The sequence below is a fragment of the Festucalex cinctus genome, chromosome 1 (genome assembly GCF_051991245.1).
Source record: "Festucalex cinctus isolate MCC-2025b chromosome 1, RoL_Fcin_1.0, whole genome shotgun sequence".
NCBI classification, from domain to species: domain Eukaryota; kingdom Metazoa; phylum Chordata; class Actinopteri; order Syngnathiformes; family Syngnathidae; genus Festucalex; species Festucalex cinctus.
Window position 1 is genome coordinate 2,525,037 of NC_135411.1, and position 21,669 is coordinate 2,546,705.

General features: G+C 40.7%; 1 protein-coding gene and 2 long non-coding RNA genes across 3 annotated transcripts; 1 reads left to right on the forward strand and 2 right to left on the reverse strand.

The window, feature by feature from the left end:
- Positions 1–1,845: 1,845 nt before the first annotated feature.
- Positions 1,846–21,073, reverse strand: LOC144006964 (uncharacterized). Its single transcript, XM_077506132.1, has 2 exons — positions 20,594–21,073; positions 1,846–5,258 (listed from the first exon to the last, which is right to left on the reverse strand). The coding sequence occupies exons 1-2, from the start codon at positions 20,715–20,717 to the stop codon at positions 3,211–3,213; spliced, it is 2,172 nt and encodes a 723-aa protein (XP_077362258.1). The 5' UTR covers positions 20,718–21,073; the 3' UTR covers positions 1,846–3,210.
- LOC144007715 (uncharacterized) lies at positions 7,689–9,047 on the reverse strand. Its single transcript, XR_013280320.1, has 3 exons — positions 8,769–9,047; positions 8,098–8,328; positions 7,689–7,829 (listed from the first exon to the last, which is right to left on the reverse strand). It is a non-coding gene; the product is annotated as an uncharacterized LOC144007715 (long non-coding RNA).
- On the forward strand, positions 9,380–19,305 carry LOC144007828 (uncharacterized). Its single transcript, XR_013280391.1, has 3 exons — positions 9,380–16,266; positions 16,688–16,902; positions 18,483–19,305. It is a non-coding gene; the product is annotated as an uncharacterized LOC144007828 (long non-coding RNA).
- Positions 21,074–21,669: the final 596 nt, after the last annotated feature.

The window sequence follows — 21,669 nt, forward strand, 5'->3', positions numbered from 1 at the left end:
CGCGACGGTGCATTTTATTTCAGACGCGATTTGATATATTAAAACCCCATCATCTCAAGAAACATATCTTGGATTTGCTGTTTTTTTAAATAATTATTTCAACACTTCAAAATGAAGCCGTGGCCGACCGGCTCCCTGTCGGCACTTTTTTTTTTTGCTGTTGCTGCTACTTTTATGTTATTTTATTTCTATACTTTTTTTTTTCTTTTAGTATTTTATTTGCGTGTATACTTATCTACAGGGTGACCCAAAAAGATGCGTAGCCATATTTTATTGGATAAAAAATGCATTTTTTACCGAATGTCTTTTGTGTTGCAGGACGTGAAAGGTGAACCTATGGATGATCATTTGCAGCTATAGTTGCCCTGAAAATGTCTTGGACAAATCAGCAGAAGATATTCTCCCTTTACGTGACTGATAGGACGAATAGTTGGTGAGTCATCTTGCTAGGGCGGGCACGGCTGACTGACAGGGCGGGCACGGACTCCCAAGGCCCGCCCATGGCGACGGGTCCGAATATACCAACACAGTGTGGAGCAGCTTAAACCTTGGTTGACATGCAGAGACCTCAAAGTGGGCAAAAAGAAAGCCGTTTTCGTAGGAAGGTAAGATTTATTGCTTGTAATCCAGTGCTGGCTCATGTAGTCCACATGTCATATTTCTTACTCTGTTAGCGGTCATTGAACGCAACATTCTCGAGCCACTACACTCTCATAGATACCGACTGGCTGTATTGCTGAACGTTTATTAGTGTGTAGATGCAAACGGTGAGTTAAATCACCCATAATGTCCGTCCAAAGTTTGTTGTGCAGTATAGCATACATGTATGCCCGTGCGTGATGTCACATCAGCCAGTGTTAGTTAGTGGTTTGGGCTACCTTGCTTCACATGAATGTGGATTGTTTAATTTGTGTTTGGTTGTTTAATTTCTGAATGCGGCATGAATTGCTGGAATATATTGAAGTTGGAATGATGTGAATCGGATGAATAATGTGGTAGTAAATGGAAAATGTAGAATATGGGAAATAATCGGGTACGAAATCGGGAATTGTGGGTAAGGTGTGAATTTTGAACCTGAAAAGCTGGAATAGCTCATGGCACCAATTGCTGGAATATATTGAAGCTGGAATGATGTGAATCGGGTGAAAAATGTGGAAGTAAATGTGAAATGTAGAATCTCCCATTAAGAATAATGGGGAAAAATCGGGTATGAAATCGGGAATTGTGGGTAAGGCGTGAATCGTAGGAATAATAAAAATACAAGCATGCGTCGCGTGAATTTTTGGAATAGTTTGAAACTGGAATGGAGTGAATCGGGTGTAAAATGTGGAAGTAGATGCGGGACAAAAAAGTGGGAGGAATAAGTTTAAGTAAAAATAATAATAAAAGGTTGAATGACATATGTGTGAAGGCCTCCAGCCTTCACACAACAAGAGGCAATAATTTCCTGTTGAGGAGTTTCAAAACTTGAGAAACTTTCGTATGAAGGGACGTTCGTAAGTAGAGGTACCACTGTATCGTCAAAAATATCGTCACCGCAAATTTCTTTGAAATATCGTGATATAAATTTAAAGCCATATCGCCCACCCCTACTGGACATGCAGCTGAAACAGGGAGCCTTCAAGACAATGTTTGATTTTAAGATTACATAGCATATCCTATGAATTAAGAGCTGCTGCTTTTACACCAACAAGTCCAGTTTCTTTGAGTTCTGGGTAAAGGGACTTCTTGGTTTAAAAGTTCAGCAGGGAATTTAGAATTGTGTTTCCGCAGCGTCTGTAACGCGTGGAGGCTGATTTGCCATGGACGGCGCAGCGGGCCAGCAAAACAAAAAGGGAGAGCAACTTCAGTCCACAAAGTCAACATTTATTCTAAACAAACAACATAAAGAGAGAGTGGGCTCGACACCACCGCGCATAAAAAAAAACAAAACTATTGCTCGCCAAAAGGGAAAAAAACCTAGTTCTCCACAAAAACAAAGAAGATGCCAGGTGGCGCGGTGCCACACTGCCTGGTGAGAAAAAGGCTGACCACAGCCGTAAACAGCTTAAGAAGCAACTGACCATACCAAATAGCATCTCTACATAGAACACAATTATGGATGGTACGCACAAAAGGCAAGCACCGTATACAACAAAAATCGACATATAATCAATTGTAAAAATGAAAATGTACAGTGGATTTTTTTATTTTTTTTTAGCCAGGTCGGGGTCAGACCCGGGCGGGAGACCCCGGGGAACAGTGTCCGCCTCACAATCAGAGTCAATGTCCGTTGAACCAAAGGGAAATGGCTCAAGTTCAGCATCAGCATCTCCTAATGGCGCCTGAGGGGCGGAAAAGTCCGTGTCCGAGATCCCAGAGGTCCCACTCTCAGCAGGAGAGGAAACCAATTGTCTCTTGGCAGTGAGAGAATCCCAAGTATGGAACGGCTGCATATTCACAATATGATAAACACCAGCATCAGCACCAGAGTCCACCCAAGCGAGTCTGTAGTTCACATCACTGAGTCGTTCGGACACACACAGTGGTCCCTCAAATAGGGGAGCAAGTTGAGCTGTAAAATTAGAGTGAGCATCTGACCTGGGCTGTGTTTTCACTCGAACAAGGTCACCGACACGGAAGGAGTCATGTCGACGTCTCAAGTCATAATAGCGGTTATCTTTGAAAATGTTCAACTTGGCAAACTGGGCAATAAAAGGGAGAATTTGAGAGGAGGGCAAATACTTTTTCACAACACTGTACACGGCAAGAGATATCCGACATGATTTGAGGTTATTGTCCCAGCCGCTGACACTTGGAACTGGAGCAAAATTGATTAATCTGAATGCCGTGTTTCGACGAGTGGAGGCACATACAACATATTAAGAACATTTTGGGGTTGACTTCCCCTTTAAATTTTGTTGCTGTTAAATTTTGGGTTCTGGGGGGCTCCATGCAAAATATCACCTTGTTGGGTCTCAATGTGCATGAGAAAGTTTCGAGATCAGCGAAGGACTACAACGGGAGGAGTTGATTCATGATGTCCCTCAACAAAATGCAAATTCATTTTGATTTTGTATTTCATGTTTCTTTGCATTTTTTTTTCTAATATTCCTCTTTATCATTTTCAAAATCAGCGTCGATCACCTTTTTCTTCCCTATTTTATTCCAAATCATTGACACTTTTACATCATAGCACAGCCTCACTCCCTTTATTTTTATTTTTAAGCTTTAAAGATCGCTGCTATTGCCACCAGCACACTCGTGTCTCTCAGCAAGCTTTTTACAAGAGAATCTTTGAGCACAAATACTGCAACTGAACGGTTCCTTCCCAGCGTGTCTTCTTGTGTGTCTTGTTAACTCTGACTGTCGAGAAAAGCTTTTGCCACAGTCTGGGCAGGCAAAGGGTTTTTCTCCAGTATGTGTTTTTTTTTTATTTCCCTTGTCGGAGAAGCTTTTGCCACAGTCTGGGCAAGAAAAAGGTTTTTCTCCAGTGTGTGTTCTTGTGTGGCTTGTTAAAATTGACTGCTGAGAGAAACTTTTCCCACAGTCTGGGCAGGCAAAAGGTTTTTCTCCAGTATGTGTTCTTGTGTGTTTTTTTAAATTTCCCTTGTCGGAGAAGCTTTTGCCACAGTCTGGGCAAGAAAAAGGTTTTTCTCCACTGTGTGTTCTTGTGTGGCTTGTTAAATGTGACTGCTGAGAGAAACTTTGGCCACAGTCTGGGCAGGCAAAAGGTTTTTCTCCAGTGTGTGTTCTTGTGTGGCTTGTTAAAATTGACTGCTGAGAGAAACTTTGGCCACAGTCTGGGCAGGCAAAAGGTTTTTCTCCAGTGTGTGTTCTTGTGTGGCTTGTTAAAATTGACTGCCGAGAGAAACTTTTGCCACAGTCTGGGCAGGCAAAAGGTTTTTCTCCAGTATGTGTTCTTGTGTGTTTTTTTAAATTTCCCTTGTCGGAGAAGCTTTTGCCACAGTCTGGGCAAGAAAAAGGTTTTTCTCCACTGTGTGTTCTTGTGTGGCTTGTTAAATGTGACTTCTGAGAGAAACTTTTGCCACAGTCTGAGCAGGAAAAAGGTTTTTCTCCACTGTGTGTTCTTGTGTGACTTGTTAAATTTGACTGCCGAGAAAAACTTTTGCCACAGTCTGGGCAAGCAAAAGCTTTTTCTTCAGTATGTGTTCTTTTGTGTATTTTTAAACTTCCCTGAACAGAGAAGCTTTTGCCACAGTCTGGGCAGGTAAAAGGTTTTTCTCCAGTATGTGTTCTTTTGTGTATTTTTAAACTTCCCTGAACAGAGAAGCTTTTGCCACAGTCTTGGCAGGAAAAAGGTTTTTCTCCAGTATGTGTTCTTTTGTGTATTTTTAAACTTCTCTTATCAGAGAAGCTTTTGCCGCAGTCCGAGCAGTAAAAGGGTTTCTCTCCAGTGTGTGTTCTTTTATGTATTTTTAAATTTCCCTTCTCATAGAAGCTTTTGCCACAGTCTGGGCAGGCAAAAGGTTTTTCTTCAGTATGTGTTCTTTTGTGTATTTTTAAACTTCCCTTCTCATAGAAGCTTTTGCCACAGTCTGGGCAGGCAAAAGGTTTTTCTCCAGTATGTGTTCTTTTGTGTATTTTTAAACTTCCCTTAACATAGAAGCTTTTTCCACAGTCTGGGCAGGCAAAAGGTTTTTCTCCAGTATGTGTTCTTGTGTGTTTTTTTAAATTTCCCTTGTCGGAGAAGCTTTTGCCACATTCTGGGCAGGCAAAAGGTTTCTCTCCAGTGTGTGTTCTTGCGTGGATTGTTAAAACTGACTGCCGAGAGAAACTTTTGCCACAGTCTGGGCAGGCAAAAGGTTTTTCTCCAGTGTGTTTTCTCAAGTGAACTTTCAAACACCCTTTTGAACTAAATGTTTTCCCACACTGAGAACATTTGCAGCGGTTGTTGTCAGCATGGTTACGTTTAGCGTATTCATCGTCGTCGTCAGTGTCAGCAGACTGTGACCTTGTGTCATCACTTTGTGCTTGTGGTGGTCCCCACTGGTCTGCATCATCTCCTGTCTTCATGTGTTGAGTTGAGCTGCTGCTTTGAGGCTCCGCCCCTCTGTCCTCCTCATGCTCACCGTTATCGTCACTCTTTAAAGCAACAAAGGTCAGTGGTGACTTGGTGACATCATCCTCAACCTCCTCTTCTTTGACAAGAAGGGGCTCTTCCTCCTCTTTAATGTAAGCATGCTCTTCCTCCTCCTTTTTAACATGACAAGACTTCAGTTCCTGCTTCTCAGGACCAAGATATTTTTCACCAACATCTGCAAGACACAAGAAGACAAATACACATTTGGTTCAGTTAAGTCAAATCTAAAGCGCGACTTGACGTGTATTGTTTCTACAGTGGCACCTTGACTTGGGCACAGCTGCTGAGGAATGTGTAGCAATTGTGCAGTCTGTTTGTTAGCAGCTAGCAAGCTAAGATAGCTTAAGCAAGACGAGTATATGCCGACACAAACGATTTAATAAATGACAATTTACACCACGAAAGTAGTGATCGACGTACTGTTTCAGCCAAAAACAAAATACCTTAAGCTTCCACTTTCACTTTGCCCTCCATTTTTTTGTAGCTAGCGGCTCCAAACGAGGGGGTAATATTGTTGTGGGGTAATATTGAGCAATAACATTGATATGTACAATATTAAGTTAATTTAAAATGAAGGAAAGGTTGAAATAGAGAAAAAAAGAAATGTGTGCCATCGAGCAGACATGCGACTTTGAGCCAATACTCATTTGGGGTCAATAGGTCACATGATCTAAAAACCATTAAGCAAAAATGCTAATATTTATAGGAAAACAATGTTAAAAATACGTAGAGGCCTAAAATAAAAAAATAAGAAGTGTGTGTTTTCTATCAGACATGCCACGATGATGCAGCACTGATTTGAGGTCAATAGGTCACATGACCCGGAAGATATTGAGCTCAAAAGCTAATATTTACAGAAATAATTAATTAAAAAGAAGTGCAGGCCTAAAATGAAAAAATAAAAGGTGTGCATCTTCTATCAAAAATGCCACTATGATGCAGCATTGATTTGGGGTCAATAGGTCGCTTGCACATCGTAATGCATCATGGGAGTTTTTCCTTCGGGCTCCATATTGGGTGTCCGCCGGTTCACAAGGTACACTCGCGAGTTACACGGTAAGCTTATCAACCTGATGTAATTTTCGCAGTATTTTCACGATTTACCGGAAGATCAAAAACAACGATACAGGCAGAAGGTGTCTCTGTGTGGCGGGATTGATCCTAATTACGTCCTGACCAAGGGTGATTTTTTTTTTTTGACGGAGAAAGCTTGCTGGCCAAATGTGACATCTCTGGACATCTTTCCCTACCTCGTGTTGACAACATGCTCCATAACACGCCAACAAATCCCCGGAGCCTTACAATTATTTTGTAAGCGGGTGGATACAGAGTGTAAACTTTAACATCGCATCAGAAGAAACTGTTGCTGTTGCACGTAAGTAAACCACATGGTGTTGGTAATTCTGCACACAAAAATGTTGATTTGTTCTCAGGCTTCCTGTTATCATTGTGTTTACATGCACAGCTAGGTTTACCTGATGTGGTTTTTCTAACAATTTTATAACAGGCAAATATGGCAGAGCGTATAAGAATAAAAAGTAACTATGCACAGCCTCCCCGTGGCTTAATTAAATTTAATGCTACCCTTTCACTAGTTACATGTTACTTAACTTATTCGAAATGGTTAAGGTTAACCACTCTCAGAGGACGTATTTTTAGTTTCAGTTTCCAGTACAATAAAACGTGTTCATGGTAACTACTGAGCATACTGACAGCTTTTCTTATGATCTCACGGTTAAGGAGGCTGTCACAACACCCAATTTCTGTCTGGTGCCAGATGGCAACAATTCCCATCACTTGTCACGACAACACCAATATTATTACCAGGTATGTATGGCTTTACTTTTTGTAGTTTCTTATTTAATTCTATGTTTCATATTTTCATTACAATGTTTGTAATATTTTCAGATTCAGGCACAGATGAGTTTAACTGGACGGACTTCTGCGACTTTGTGGTGTGGACAAAGTGTGATTGAGCGAGTCCACCCAGATCGCTCGTTTTGGCCAGTTGGAAAAGCCAGAGTTTTTTTTTCCCCAAAATCCCCTCCTTACCTGAACTGCTCGGGAGAGCATTTACTAGATCAGCAGTGGACTTCCAGTGTTCCTGCTCAGCCGCTGTCACCTACCACTTGCTCATGTACTTCAAAGATGCGGAATAAAGTAGTTTTTTGTGCTGCAGCAGATTGTAAAATCAAATGATATCACTTGAAGTGTGCCAATCTAGACTGCCAAAAGGACAGTGGTTTTGTGACAAGTGTGAAACAAGGATTATTGGGAAAACTGTAACACAGTACTGGTACTTGTCTTACATTAAACAAATTTAAAAGAGAGCAACTTTTTCCTCTGTACATAGCATAATGAAAGTCATTGCGTACCCCATCAACATTACATCATACCGTCATCTCAGGATGGTAGGCACCTGTGCTAAAATAAACTACATTAATTAACAGTTCAATTTTATCCCTGAAATTACTACATCCAATCATTATTCACTTCATTTTTTGTGCTTTTAGAAATAATAGAGATTTATGCCATTACTTTAAGAGGGACCATATTGCACATTGAGTCAAATCCTGTCATTTGTATTATGTATAGCTTTGTAAACAAACCCAACAATAGAATTTGTATAAACGCTGCCTTTATTAGCGCCAAACAAACAGTCGCATGTTGTCCTCCTCCAATGCTTTGATGCTCGCCTTCGTTTCCATCATGTCATTGGCAATCAAGTCGGTGTGGCATGAGATCCCTAAAGAAAAAAATAAAGAAAAAAATCACAAAAAAATACGGTACCAGTAATAGGTTTAATATAGTAAAGTAGTATAGTTTTTTTGTCAGTGTAAAAGAAATGTACACATTTTGTTGCATTTTTTAATGTATGAACATTGCTACAGGCAAATACTTATTTCTATAAACACTTCCAAATGTCTCTAAAATATAAGGTGCGTGTACACAAACAAACACATACATTCACTCATGCATACAATATATCATGTAATGAATTCTGAGTGGCATACCAGAGTCAATGATGTCAGCAGTACTTGAGGGTACAGGTTACTGGAGCCATCTGGCTGCATAACTGCAACAATCTCTGCCACTTCGAGTCGTCTTTTCTTTGCTTGTCTCTCCTGTGCACGTTCATATCTTGGCACCGACTGGGCTGAGACATAGATGTTGTAACTTGGGACCCAACTTTAATGTTGGAGCCCAGTCGGGATGATTGGACAGAAAAACGGGCGCAGGGCGACCTGTTAAAATAAACAAATATATAAACAAATAAAAGATGGAAAGACTGGTTATTTTACCGCAGTAGGGTGGCCGTGAATAAGTTCTTTAGCATGATGTGTAGGCTACCGCGGGTCTGTTTTCTTGCATCACCCCCGGGGGTCTGTTTTCTTGCATCAGCCCCTTCTGTCTCTTTTTTTCCCAAGTTTACATTTTGCCACCAAAAAACATGTTATCGGCATTAAAAGCCCAAGACTAATCAATCCAATTTCAGCAGTAAACACTTTGCACTGGCACTACTTGGGTGAAAATGTTCGATGTTAGCTTTCGGCTAACGTCCGCTAGCCAGCTTGTACTACCGAACTTGCTTGCTCATGAATCCAAAACATAAGCAACTTGCCCATATATGGGCGGTCGAAACGTTATTAATCCTCATGCATTAAATAAAGGTAAACAAGCTTACCGCTCACAAAGTGATCGCTGCACACACGAGCCCAAAGTAACGACTTCCCTCCGGAGTCCGCACTCCTCTGTCTCCAGGCCCTGGTTCCTAATTATTTTCGGAATTCGGAAAAAAGACCGACCATTTTCCCCCTTGGCTTTGTTCGAACAGCCAACGATGCAGCAACAATGTACAATTTTAAACGCAGAAAACAAACGTGATAGATACGTGTTAGACCGAATCGCTACGTAAATGGAGGCCACCCAGCATGGCGACTACGAGAAATCCGAGGCGGAAGTGACGACATGTGCAAGCGACCTATAGGTCACATGACCTGGAAGCTATTGAGCTAAACTGATATTTATAGAAAACAGTTAAATATAAGGGGAGGTCTCAACTGAAAAAAATAAAAGGTGTGCATCATCTATCAGACATGCCACTATGATGCAGCACTGATTTGGGGTCAATAGATCACATGACCTGGAAGCTATTGCGCTCAAGCGCTAAATTTTACAGAAAAAAAAAACAATCATTCAAAATGAGTGAAGATTTCAACTGAAAAATTAAGAGGTGTGCATCATCTATATTTAGATCATATTTTGAGTGCATAGTACTTCCTGACCAATTGATAGAATAATTGTTGAATTAAGAATAATTATCTAACAAGTGTGATTTGCAGAAGATGATTTGATTGATTTAACTATATTGTTTTATCATACATTTGCTAAGTTTTCATAATCATTCATATTAAATATAGTGTTTTTAGCAAGAGCAAAACTGCTCTTGAAGATCTGGAAATTATGCATCCGTTGGCAATCGAAAGTGCCCTTGCATGAAACGTGATGTTTATTGAGTTTCTGCAAGGTCATGATCGAACGTCAAAGAAGAACCTGGATGGAGAAGATAATCAGTATCTCTTTCGCTTCCCCTCCCTATTTTCATTTTGTGTGCCAGATGATTCAAATAAAAAGAGAGGGGGCAGAGGGACTGTTTTAGAAGCATAGGTTTGAACTGTATGGCACAGTTCTCCTCTGCTGTCCTTTCTAGCGTGTTAAAAGGTATTACGGTGTCTTTCTCTCCTTTTTGTGTCTGTGTAAAATTATTATATAAGTGTCAGTATTGATGAACCTGACATTTCTTTGGTGCCGAAACCCGGGACCCAATATGCCTGACGTTTCCGGGAGCTGAGTCGACGTCCAGGTAAAGACCTCGGCCGTGGCATTATACCCCTTATTTTGGGAACCCTGGGCTTCGTCTCTGCGCCTGGGAGCCAAGGGTTGACGGGTAACCCAGGGAGAGAAGACATCTTTGGTAAGTACTTCACCCGTACTTCGGTGGAGTATGAGTGAGACGAAGTCAGAGTAGACTTTAAAACTGGTAGTCAGAGTAGACTTTAAAACTGGTGGTCAGAGTAGACTTTAAAACTGGTAGTCAGAGTAGACTTTAAAACTGGTGGTCAGAGTAGACTTTAAAACTGTGAGTCAGAGTAGACTTTAAAACTGGTGGTGGTCAGAGAAGACCCTAAAACCCATAAAAAGAGCAGACTCTAAAACTGAAAGTCAGAGTAGACTTTAAAACTGGGAAGGGCGGCGGTGTCCTGTTGCGCATAGAAGCTCCGCAGTGTGAATGTGTACAGTGTGACTGGAGGTTCGCTACCTCATGTGAACAGGAAATTGAGTGACAAGCTGTCTGAGGAAGCAAAGGCAAGAATTCTCCGCCACTTGTGGTAGAAGCTTGAGAATTACCTCAGACGGGAAGTAATTGTCGCCCTGTTCAAGGTTGAAAAAGTCAACATAGTCACCCTCGGTGAACCGTTGACTCCAAAATGGAGAAATCAAACAGTAAACAGGCAAAGATAAAGGATCCGAAGCAAAAACTAACAAGGCAGGCAGGTGGGAGTTCCAATGACAATAATCGGACTGAGAAAAAAACGATAGTTTGTTGGCAGTGTGGCAACACTGGTCATATCCGGAGAAAATGCCCGAAGGCAAGGGGGAAGGCTACTGCATGACTAGAACATCCCTCTCCTTCTCAAACAAAAATTAGCATGTAAGGATTGGAAATTCGTGGAAAGTCAATGTCCTGTTAAAATAAAATATCTTAATAAATGGATAAACATGTATAATTTTGCTGGCCAGCTTAATATAATAAAAATACTCGAGTTATAAAAAGAAATTAAAAACATGTGAAAATTAAATAAGAAGAAAATGTAAAATGATGGGTATGACGATACCGAATTTTGGATGTTTATGATAGAAAAGTGAAGTGGCGATAAAGCTAGACAAGTGGAGTTGAAGGGAAAGTGGGAGGGCGGAAAGGAAGAGGCAGTTATGTAACTCGTCGTCATCTCCAGAAATTTCTCGCGACCAATATCCTCCCCTTCCTCCGTCTCCCTTTACTGCATCACCCTCCTCATCGGCTGGCGATGGGGAGGAGGGGCCTTCGAGGGCCACCAGGGCGAGAGGCCCATTACCATTTGAATTTTCCAAAACAATGGGAAAAGTTGCAATTATGCAAGGAATCAGTGAGATATCTAGGGCACAATTTGAGCAAAAGGGGATGAACAATTTTCGAAGACAGAAAAGCTGCTGTCCTGCAAGCTCCAAAGCCATTGGAAAAAAAAAAAAAAAAAAAAATTCTGTGACATAAAACAGGCCTTGGTGTTAGTGCTGTTTTAGCACTGCCTGATTATTCAAAATTATTCGTTCAAATGGTAGATTGTAAGAGGTATTATATGACCTCTGTATTGGCAAAATAAAATAAAATAAAAAATATGGAGATAAATTAAGGCCAATAGCCTATTTCTCCTCTAAAATGGACAATGTGGCTTGCGCACTTCCTCATTGCGTCAGAGCAGTTGTGGCTGCAATTGTGCTTTTTCACCCTCTGACACACGCTGTGTCAGCCTTGTTGCTGCAATCTAATATGACTTTCTTATTACCCACAAACACTTATCTTGTATGGCCATCCTGCTTTCGCAACCGCATCTGACGTTGGAAAGATGCACCGTTTTGAATCCAGCCACATTGATGCCACTCCCTTGTGATTGTCCCTTGCATGATTGTCAGGAGCTTGCGGAACAAACTACTAAATGTCGACCGGATTTAAAGGATCAGCCTTTAAAAGGTGGAGCAATTTTTATGTGGACGGCTCGTCAAAGAAAAATGATTTGGGGAAAACACAAACAGGATATGCTGTTGTAACACAAGACACCGTGTTAAAAGCAGAGCCTCTGCCCTCGTATTATTCAGCGCAAGCAGCTGAATTAGTTGCGTTGACAATGGCGTGTAAATTGATGGCTGGAAAAGATGTTACCATTTACACTGACAGCCAGTATGCATTCTCTACATGCCCCATTTTTGCTCAGTATTGGAAAAATAGGGGAATGATAACATCTGCAGGCAAACCGGTGACACACGCGGGGCTTCTGACTGAGTTGCTGAATGCAGTTCAGCTGCCAAGAAGGGTGGCAATATGTAAGTGTGCAGCACACACCACTGGCACAGATAGTGTCACCCTGGGGAATGCATTTGCTGATAAGCTGCTGTGAGGCATTTTTAGGGGTAGCAGACAACACAGTACAAGATGATATTTTGCAAAACAGCGTCTTACTTGAAATGCAACAGCAAAGTCCGGCGCAAGAAAAAAAATGTGGGAAAATAAAGGGGAGACACTGATAAATGGGATTTATATCAGTAATGAAAATAAACCAGTTTTTCACAAAAAAAAATCTTTTTAGATGGGCTGCCACCTTAACGCATGGTAAAGTCCATCTGTCCACGGCCGGGATGACAAAAATGATTGAGAGACATCATGCGGCATATGGGTTTAATTTGTATTCAAAATATTTTTGAAGAGCTCATCTGACTTGTTCAAAACATAATCCATAAGGGAATTCTAGGGCTAAGAGTGGCCAGTTTCCCCAGGCTACGTATCCATTTCAAAAGAATACATATAGATTTTATTGTGCTAAGCAAATGTGAAGGGGAAAAAAATATTGCTTGGTCATAATTGATGCCTTTTTAAAGTGGGTTGAAATTTTTCCAGCATCACACCCTGATGCACTAACGGTAGCCAAGGCATTATGTAAAGATATAATACCGTGATATGGTATTCCTGAAGCTCTTTATAGTGATAATGGAACACATTTTGTGAACACAATTATTGACAAGATTGGCAAAATGTTCCATGTTACTTTAGAAACACCATTGCGCTTACCCACAGAGCGTGGACTCAATGTATAGACCTAGTAAAACTGTATGTTAATATAACTAGCGCGGCAGGTCTAACTCCATTTTAAACTCTTTTTGGGAGACCGTATAAACTGTAAATATTTACTACACAGTGGTAGTTAAGACGATGAGGCTACTTTGGTAGAGTATATGCGATAAAGATTTGGAAATGCCAGGGGGAGTTTTTGCTTCCCCCTCACAGGAAGAGCTGACTACGCCTGGAGATTGGGTCCTGGTGCGAGCCATAAAGAGGAAGCATTGGCATCAAGTGCTGATGACTACACCAACAGCTGTCAAAGATCGCAGAAAGAAAGTCTTGGATACATTTCACACATTGTAAAAAGGTCATCTCATCTGAGAAACTCAGGGGGGACGGTGAGCCAAGTCTGGCATAAAGGTGGGTGCAGATTTTTAGTGTCTGAAAATACCTGAGGGCCAGTGAAGAATTTACAAGACGCCTGAACCATTGTAGGAGTTTCTCAGCTGACAATGACGTGTCGTAAGTGTCTGAAATGTGCCGCTGCGTGTTATGTCATTACAATGGTAACGATTTCTGCAGTGTTGTGTCTGCTTGATATCGGGCTGATTCTTATGTCACAGTTGATGGTTTACATTTCCGAGGGGGGGGGGCCGAATGAAGAAACTAGTACACCACTGCTATGCAGGCATATAGCGGAGCTAGTCGATCTAATAGAGAACTTCCGAAAAAGCTAAGGTTAAAAAATAAATAAATAAATAAATAAAAAATTACCATTACCATAAAAAGGTGACACTCGCTAAACCCGGACCAATGCGGACAGATAAATTGCCCAGTAACAAAAAATTTTTCCTCTTCCTGCATCCTTGATCAATTACGGGCTCCCACCGCGGACTAAAATGTACTGTCTTCCGGCTGTGCTACTATTATTCTTATATTTCTATGGTCTGATATCTTGCTAACCGAGACCAGATCTGTTAGGGTTGAAGAAGAGCATGGGTATAGTGCTTATAGTCATGGCAAGGGGTATGTTTGGTATATATTGGCGAGATTTAAATTGTCAACACTGCTTGCTGAGACCAGTAGAGACCGATCAAGTTATACGACTGATTATTTTGCTAAAACTTTGCACCCTCTTATCAGACTGGTCCATGTGGCTGCGCTTATGTCACTCCTCTTAACCGTGTCTGTTTTTCCAGCTACAGACCGAGACATCCAATTGGCTGTGTCGAATCTGGAGTCTGGCCTTCAACCTGGTGGGGGAGACTTGCTCTTCCAAACCGCTGGAGGGCTGGGGTCACGTTTCCAACGTTCCAGGAGGCGCTTGCTTGCCTGGGAGGACGGGAATCTGACCTACATTGATTCCATTGGCGTGCCACGGGGAGTACCGGATGAGTATAAGTTGGTTGACTAGATTGCAGCAGGGTGGGAGTCCATTCTTAATTGGATAACACCCAACAAGAATGGCGGTCGGATCAACTACATCCACTACAATGTTCAAAAACTGGGAAATTACACTGAGACTGGCTTTATTGCAATTTGAGAACAATTGGCTGCTACCTCACTCATGGCGTTCCAGAACCGCACTGCGGTCGATATGCTCCTTGCTGAAAAAGGTGGTGTCTGTGCTATGTTTGGCAGCCATTGCTGCACTTACGTGCCAAAAATACCGCCACGGAGGGCGCTCTTTCGAAGGCCATAGATGGCCTGCGCACCTTGAACCACAAGATGAAGGAGCACTCAGGTGTGGACACCTCTGCCTGTGCTGAGTGATGGGATAGCATGTTTGGCGAGTACAAAAATCTGGGTTTCACTATTCTGGATTCCATTGCCGCCTCAGTTGCTGTTCTTGCCATTTAGTGGTTGTTGAATGATCCCCTGCATTCGCCTTCTCCTCAACCGCCTTATCTCCGCCGCTATAACCCCTACAAATTCTAAATTCAATGACTTATTCCCTTTGTTGGTGAGACAGGATGAATCTCGGGTTAACACAGGCTTGCTGGATGACCTGGCCAACACTGGTGACGACCCTCTATCCTCTTACTGACCTGTTTCCTGCGCCACTTCTTATTTGCATTAATATTCCTGTCTATATGAATGTGTGTTAGGCAGGTGTTGATTTTCCTCTTTGCTGAAGAATTTATGATTTATTGGGGTAAAGCCATTGGGAGGTCTTTTTAATGATATTCTTTTTGGTAGCAAATGTAGGATAAAAAGGGGGGAATGATAGAATAATTGTTGAATTAAGAATAATTATCTAACAAGTGTGATTTGCAGAAGATGATTTGATTGATTTAACTATATTGTTTTATCATACATTTGCTAAGTTTTCATAATCATTCATATTAAATATAGTGTTTTTAGCGAGAGCAAAACTGCTCTTGAAGATCTGGAAATTATGCATCCGTTGGCAATCGAAAGTGCCCTTGCATGTAACGTGATGTTTATTGAGTTTCTGCAAAGTCATGATCGAACGTCAAAGAAGAACCTGGATGGAGAAGATAATCAGTATCTCTTTCGCTTCCCCTCCCTATTTTCATTTTGTGTGCCAGATGATTCAAATAAAAAGAGAGGGGGCAGAGGGACTGTTTTAGAAGCATAGGTTTGAACTGTATGGCACAGTTCTCCTCTGCTCTCCTCGCTAGCGTGTTAAAAGGTATTACGGTGTCTTTCTCTCCTTTTTGTGTCTGTGTAAAATTATTATATAAGTGTCAGTATTGATGAACCTGACACCAATAGTAACAGAAATGTTCTTATAATAAATAATTATAATACATTTTAATGGCACAGATTATGTTATCTACAACGGGCGATGATTCCCTATTCTTTACGACTGACATAACTGCACACAAGATGGCAAAAATGTGGCCTTGGTCTCTTTCTTTTTACAGATGCAATGTGGCACATGTGACAGGTTTGGATGTAGACGAAAACCAATTAAAAAGAGCAAGGGCAGCAAAACTGTGGCAGTGTTCCCTTTGTAAATAATTATTGGTTCATTGTGCACCAATAGGTCGCTTGCACATGTCGTCACTTCCGCCTCGGATTTGTCGTAGTCGCCATGCTGGGTGGCCTCCATTTACGTAGCGATTCGGTCTAACACGTATCTATCACGTTTGTTGTGTGCGTTTAAAATGGTACATTGTTGCTGCATCGTTGGCTGTTCGAACAAAGTCAAGGGGGAAAATGGTCGGCCTTTCTTCCGAATTCCGAAAATAACTAGGAACCAGGGCCTGGAGACAGAGGAGTGCGGACTCCGGAGGGAAGTCGTTACTTTGGGGTCGTGTGTGCAGCGATCACTTTGTGAGCGGTAAGCTTGTTTCCCTTTATTTAATGCATGAGGATTAATAAAGTTTCTACCGCCCATATATGGGCAAGTTGCTTATGTTTTGGATTCATGAGCAAGCAAGTTCGGTAGTACAAGCTGGTTAGCGGACGTTAGCCGAAAGCTAACATCGAACATTTTCACCCAAGTAGTGCCAGTGCAAAGTGTTTACTGCTGAAATTGGATTGATTAGTCTTGGGCTCTTAATGCCGCTAACATGTTTTTTGGTGGCAAAATGTAAACTTGGAAAAAAAAAAAAAAAAGAGACTGAAGGGGCTGATGCAAGAAAACAGACCCCCGGTAGCCTACACATCATGCTAAAGAACTTATTCACGGCCACCCTACTGCGGCAAAATAACCAGTCTTTCCATATTTTATTTGTTTATATATTTGTTTATTTTAACAGGTCGCCCTGCGCCCGTTTTTCTGTCCAATCATCCCGACTGGGCTCCAACATTAAAGTTGGGTCCCAAGTTACAACATCTATGTCTCAGATATGAACGTGCACAGGAGAGACAAGCAAAGAAAAGACGACTCGAAGTGGCAGAGATTGTTGCAGTTATGCAGCCAGATGGCTCCAGTAACCTGTACCCTCAAGTACTGCTGACATCATTGACTCTGGTATGCCACTCAGAATTCATTACATGATATATTGTATGCATGAGTGAATGTATGTGTTTGTTTGTGTGTGTACACGCACCTTATATTTTAGAGACATTTGGAAGTGTTTATAGAAATAAGTATTTGCCTGTAGCAATGTTCATACATTAAAAAATGCAACAAAATGTGTACATTTCTTTTACACTGACAAAAAAACTATACTACTTTACTATATTATGTTGTTTTTGTTCTCCTTGATTTGTCTGCTGCGTTTGATACCGTAGATCATGACATTTTAATTTCTCGTCTTGAGCATTATGTGGGCATTCAAGGGGTCGCCCTCGAATGGTTTAGGTCATACTTAAAAGATAGGAGCTTTTGTGTAAAAATTGACGATTTTGTGTCCTCTCAAGCTCCTCTTCCACATGGGGTTCCACAGGGGTCAATTCTTGGCCCTATTTTATTTGCTCTCTATTTATTACCTCTTGGTTCTGTTTTTAGAAAACATGGTATTTTATTTCATTTTTATGCTGATGACTGTCAGATCTATTTTCCCCTGGCCCAGAACAGTACAATACAACAACTCACTGACTGTCTAAATGATATTAAATCCTGGCTTTCTTTTAATTTTTTGAGTCTGAATGACGAAAAGACTGAAGTGATGTTGTTTGGACCAAGTAGCTCTTCCTCTGCTAGTGTGGACCTTGGTCCACTAGCACCTTATCTCAGGGACTGTGTCATGAATTTGGGTGTTAAGTTTGACCCTGATTTTAAATTTGAGAAGCAGATTAGTTCTGTTGTACAGAAAAGTTTTTATCAGCTTCGCCAGATAGCTAAGGTGAAACCAATTTTATCAAGTCTGGACTTGGAAAGATTGATTCATGCTTTTATTACAACTCGTCTTGATTATTGTAATTCTTTGTATGTAGGCATTAGCAAGACTGCTCTTGCCCGTCTGCAACTTATACAAAACTCTGCTGCTCGTCTGCTTACTCAGACACGTAGACGTGAGCATATTACTCCTATCTTAGCATCACTGCATTGGCTCCCTGTGCACTATCGAATTAATTTTAAGCTTCTGTTGTTTGTTTTTAAATGTTTGAATAATCTTGCACCTCCCTATTTATCTGAGTTGCTTCACCCTTATAGCCCACCCCGATTACTAAGATCAGCTGACCAGTTGCTTCTGGTAGTTCCGAAAACAAGGCGGAAGCTTAGGGGTGACAGAGCGTTCGCGACTGCTGCTCCCAGGTTGTGGAATCAATTACCACTGTATGTTAGACAGGCCACTTCACTCCTGGTTTTTAAATCACGTTTAAAAGCATATTATTTTTCCCTGGCCTTCAGCACATAGTATTACTGATATTTACAAGCAGTAGACTGGCATGAATTTGTTTATATTATTTGATGTGTTTTGTGATTTCTAAGTATGTTTTTATATTTTATCTGATTTTATTATCTTATTTTATGTGCAGCACTTTGGTTCCATTGTGGATTTTTAAATGTGCTATACAAATAAAGTTGATTGATTGATTGATTGATATTAAACCTATTACTGGTACCGTATTTTTTTGTGATTTTTTCTTTATTTTTTTCTTTAGGGATCTCATGCCACACCGACTTGATTGCCAATGACATGATGGAAACGAAGGCGAGCATCAAAGCATTGGAGGAGGACAACATGCGACTGTTTGTTTGGCGCTAATAAAGGCAGCGATTATACAAATTCTATTGTTGGGTTTGTTTACAAAGCTATACATAATACAAATGACAGGATTTGACTCAATGTGCAATATCGTCCCTCTTAAAGTAATGGCATAAATCTATTATTTCTAAAAGCACAAAAAATGAAGTGAATAATGATTAGATGTAGTAATTTCAGGGTTAAAAATTGAACTGTTAATTAATGTAGTTTATTTTAGCACAGGTGCCTACCATCCTGAGATGACGGTATGATGTAATGTTGATGGGGTACGCAATGACTTTCATTATACTATGTACAGAGGAAAAAGTTGCTCTCTTTTAAATTTGTTTAATGTAAGACAAGTACCAGTACTGTGTTACAGTTTTCCCAATAATCCTTGTTTCACACTTGTCACAAAACCACTGTCCTTTTGGCAGTCTAGATTGGCACACTTCAAGTGATATCATTTGATTTTACAATCTGCTGCAGCACAAAAAACTACTTTATTCCGCATCTTTGAAGTACATGAGCAAGTGGTAGGTGACAGCGGCTGAGCAGGAACACTGGAAGTCCACTGCTGATCTAGTAAATGCTCTCCCGAGCAGTTCAGGTAAGGAGGGGATTTTGGGGAAAAAAAACTCTGGCTTTTCCAACTGGCCAAAACGAGCGATCTGGGTGGACTCGCTCAATCACACTTTGTCCACACCACAAAGTCGCAGAAGTCCCGTCCAGTTAAACTCATCTGTGCCTGAATCTGAAAATATTACAAACATTGTAATGAAAATATGAAACAGAATTAAATAAGAAACTACAAAAAGTAAAGCCATACATACCTGGTAATACTATTGGTGTTGTCGTGACAAGTGATGGGAATTGTTGCCATCCGGCACCAGAGAGAAATTGGGTGTTGTGACAGCCTCCTTAACCGTGAGATCATAAGAAAAGCTGTCAGTATGCTCAGTAGTTACCATGAACACGTTTTATTGTACTGGAAACTGAAACTAAAAATACGTCCTCTGAGAGTGGTTAACCTTAACCATTTAGAATAAGTTGATTAAGTAACATGTAACTAGTGAAAGGGTAGCATTAAATTTAATTAAGCCACGGGGAGGCTGTGCAGTTACTTTTTATTCTTATACGCTCTGCCATATTTGCCTGTTATAAAATTATTAGAAAAACCACATCAGGTAAAGCCAGCTGTGCATGTAAACACAATGATAACAGGAAGCCTGAGAACAAATCAACATTTTTGTGTGCAGAATTACCAACACCATGTGGTTTACTTACGTGCAACAGCAACCGTTTCTTCTGATGCGATGTTAAAGTTTACACTCTGTATCCACCCGCTTACAAAATAATTGTAAGCCTCCAGGGATTTGTTGCCGTGTTATGGAGCATGTTGTCAACACGAGGTAGGGAAAGATGTCCAGAGATGTCACATTTGGCCAGCAAGCTTTCTCCGTCAAAAAAAAAATCACCCTTGGTCAGGACGTAATTCGGATCAATCCCGCCACACAGAGACACCTTCTGCCTGTATCGTTGTTTTTGATCTTCCGGTAAATCGTGAAAATACTGCGAAAATGACATCAGGTTGATAAGCTCTACCATGTAACTCGCGAGTGTACCTTGTGAACCGGCGGACACCCAATATGGCGCCCGAAGGAAAAACTCCCATGATGCATTACAATGTGCAAGCGACCTATATATGCATTTCTGGCTTGTGACAAAACTGGGGCAGGAAAACATTGGGTGAACTTTTAACCCAAAGTTCAGAAGGGTATTATCTATCAAAAAATGCATTGAACAAGTCGTGCCCAGACAGTGGAGCGAAACTCATTTTCGAAAGAAAAGGCGGCTAACTTTACCTCAGTTGTAGCTCTGCTAAATCCAATTCTCATCGACTGAGAAATGTACCAAACCGACTGAAGAAAAAAACTGTGTATCGTAACAAAGTGACCCGGTGAAGAGTCCTTACAGAAATAAAAACGTACATATGGTTGAAAAGTGTCGATGAAACAAGTGACAAACCTGCTCTGTTCAACACAACTCGAGGCTGCTTGTAAACGGCGTCCAGCAGTTGACGTTGTCGCTCGTTGTCCTCCTGTGCTCCACAAAGCTCCTCTTCGTACTTGACTTTCGCCATTGTGAACATCTTCACACGATATTCACGACACTTTACGCTCACAAATGATGTCTGCTGAGCCAATTTGTCGATAGCAAACGCGTCTCGTTTTTTGGCGCCTAGCAAACTAAGCTAAACTAAGCTAAGCTAAGCTAAGCCAAGCTAAGCTAAGCTAAGCTAAGCTAAACCAAGACAAAATAAAGAGGGCCGAGAGATACGACTGAACCAGACACGAAACGGAGCAATTATGTTTGACTTCAATAAAGTAGTGACGGGGCAAAGTGTCGATGTGTCAGTTCGTTCCGTACGAATTCGTGTTGAATTATTTGTATAGTGAAGCCGAGCGTAAACGCGTCGTGCCTGGAATGGAGTCGCTCTTCTGCTACCACGTGAAATCTACGGCAATCACAGTTGGACAAATCTCATGTCACGAAAATGTTAATAATTAATTTTACTTCATTTAAAAAAAAAAAAAAAAAGCTCATAAAATGATACGTTTAATTCTAGATTCATTTGGACAATAAAAATAAATAGACCTTTAAACTGCACTCGGACGAATAAGAAGAAACATGTTTACTTCCTGTACATACGAGTAGCCCAGTTTAGTTTTTATTTTTTTTAAATCTCTATTCACTCAATCAGTATACAAACTATTGGGGGGGGGGGAATAATAAAATCATTGTATACACTATAAACAATTAGAACATAGAACACGCCAGGGAAGTTAATCATACAAAAGCTAAACCAAATAAAATCAATAGTATAACTGAAAGAAAAGAAAATAGTTTGATACAAAATCATATAAGTAAATGATAAGTTTGCAATAGTTATACGTTTTTACAGCTTTTGGACACAGACAACCAGACAGTGACAAAAAAATAATTTCTCATGGATACAAAAATAAAAACTAAAAAATAAAGGATGGTTTCTTATGTGTAAATTTAGACTTATAAATGTAAAACTTCGCTAGAATAATCATAAG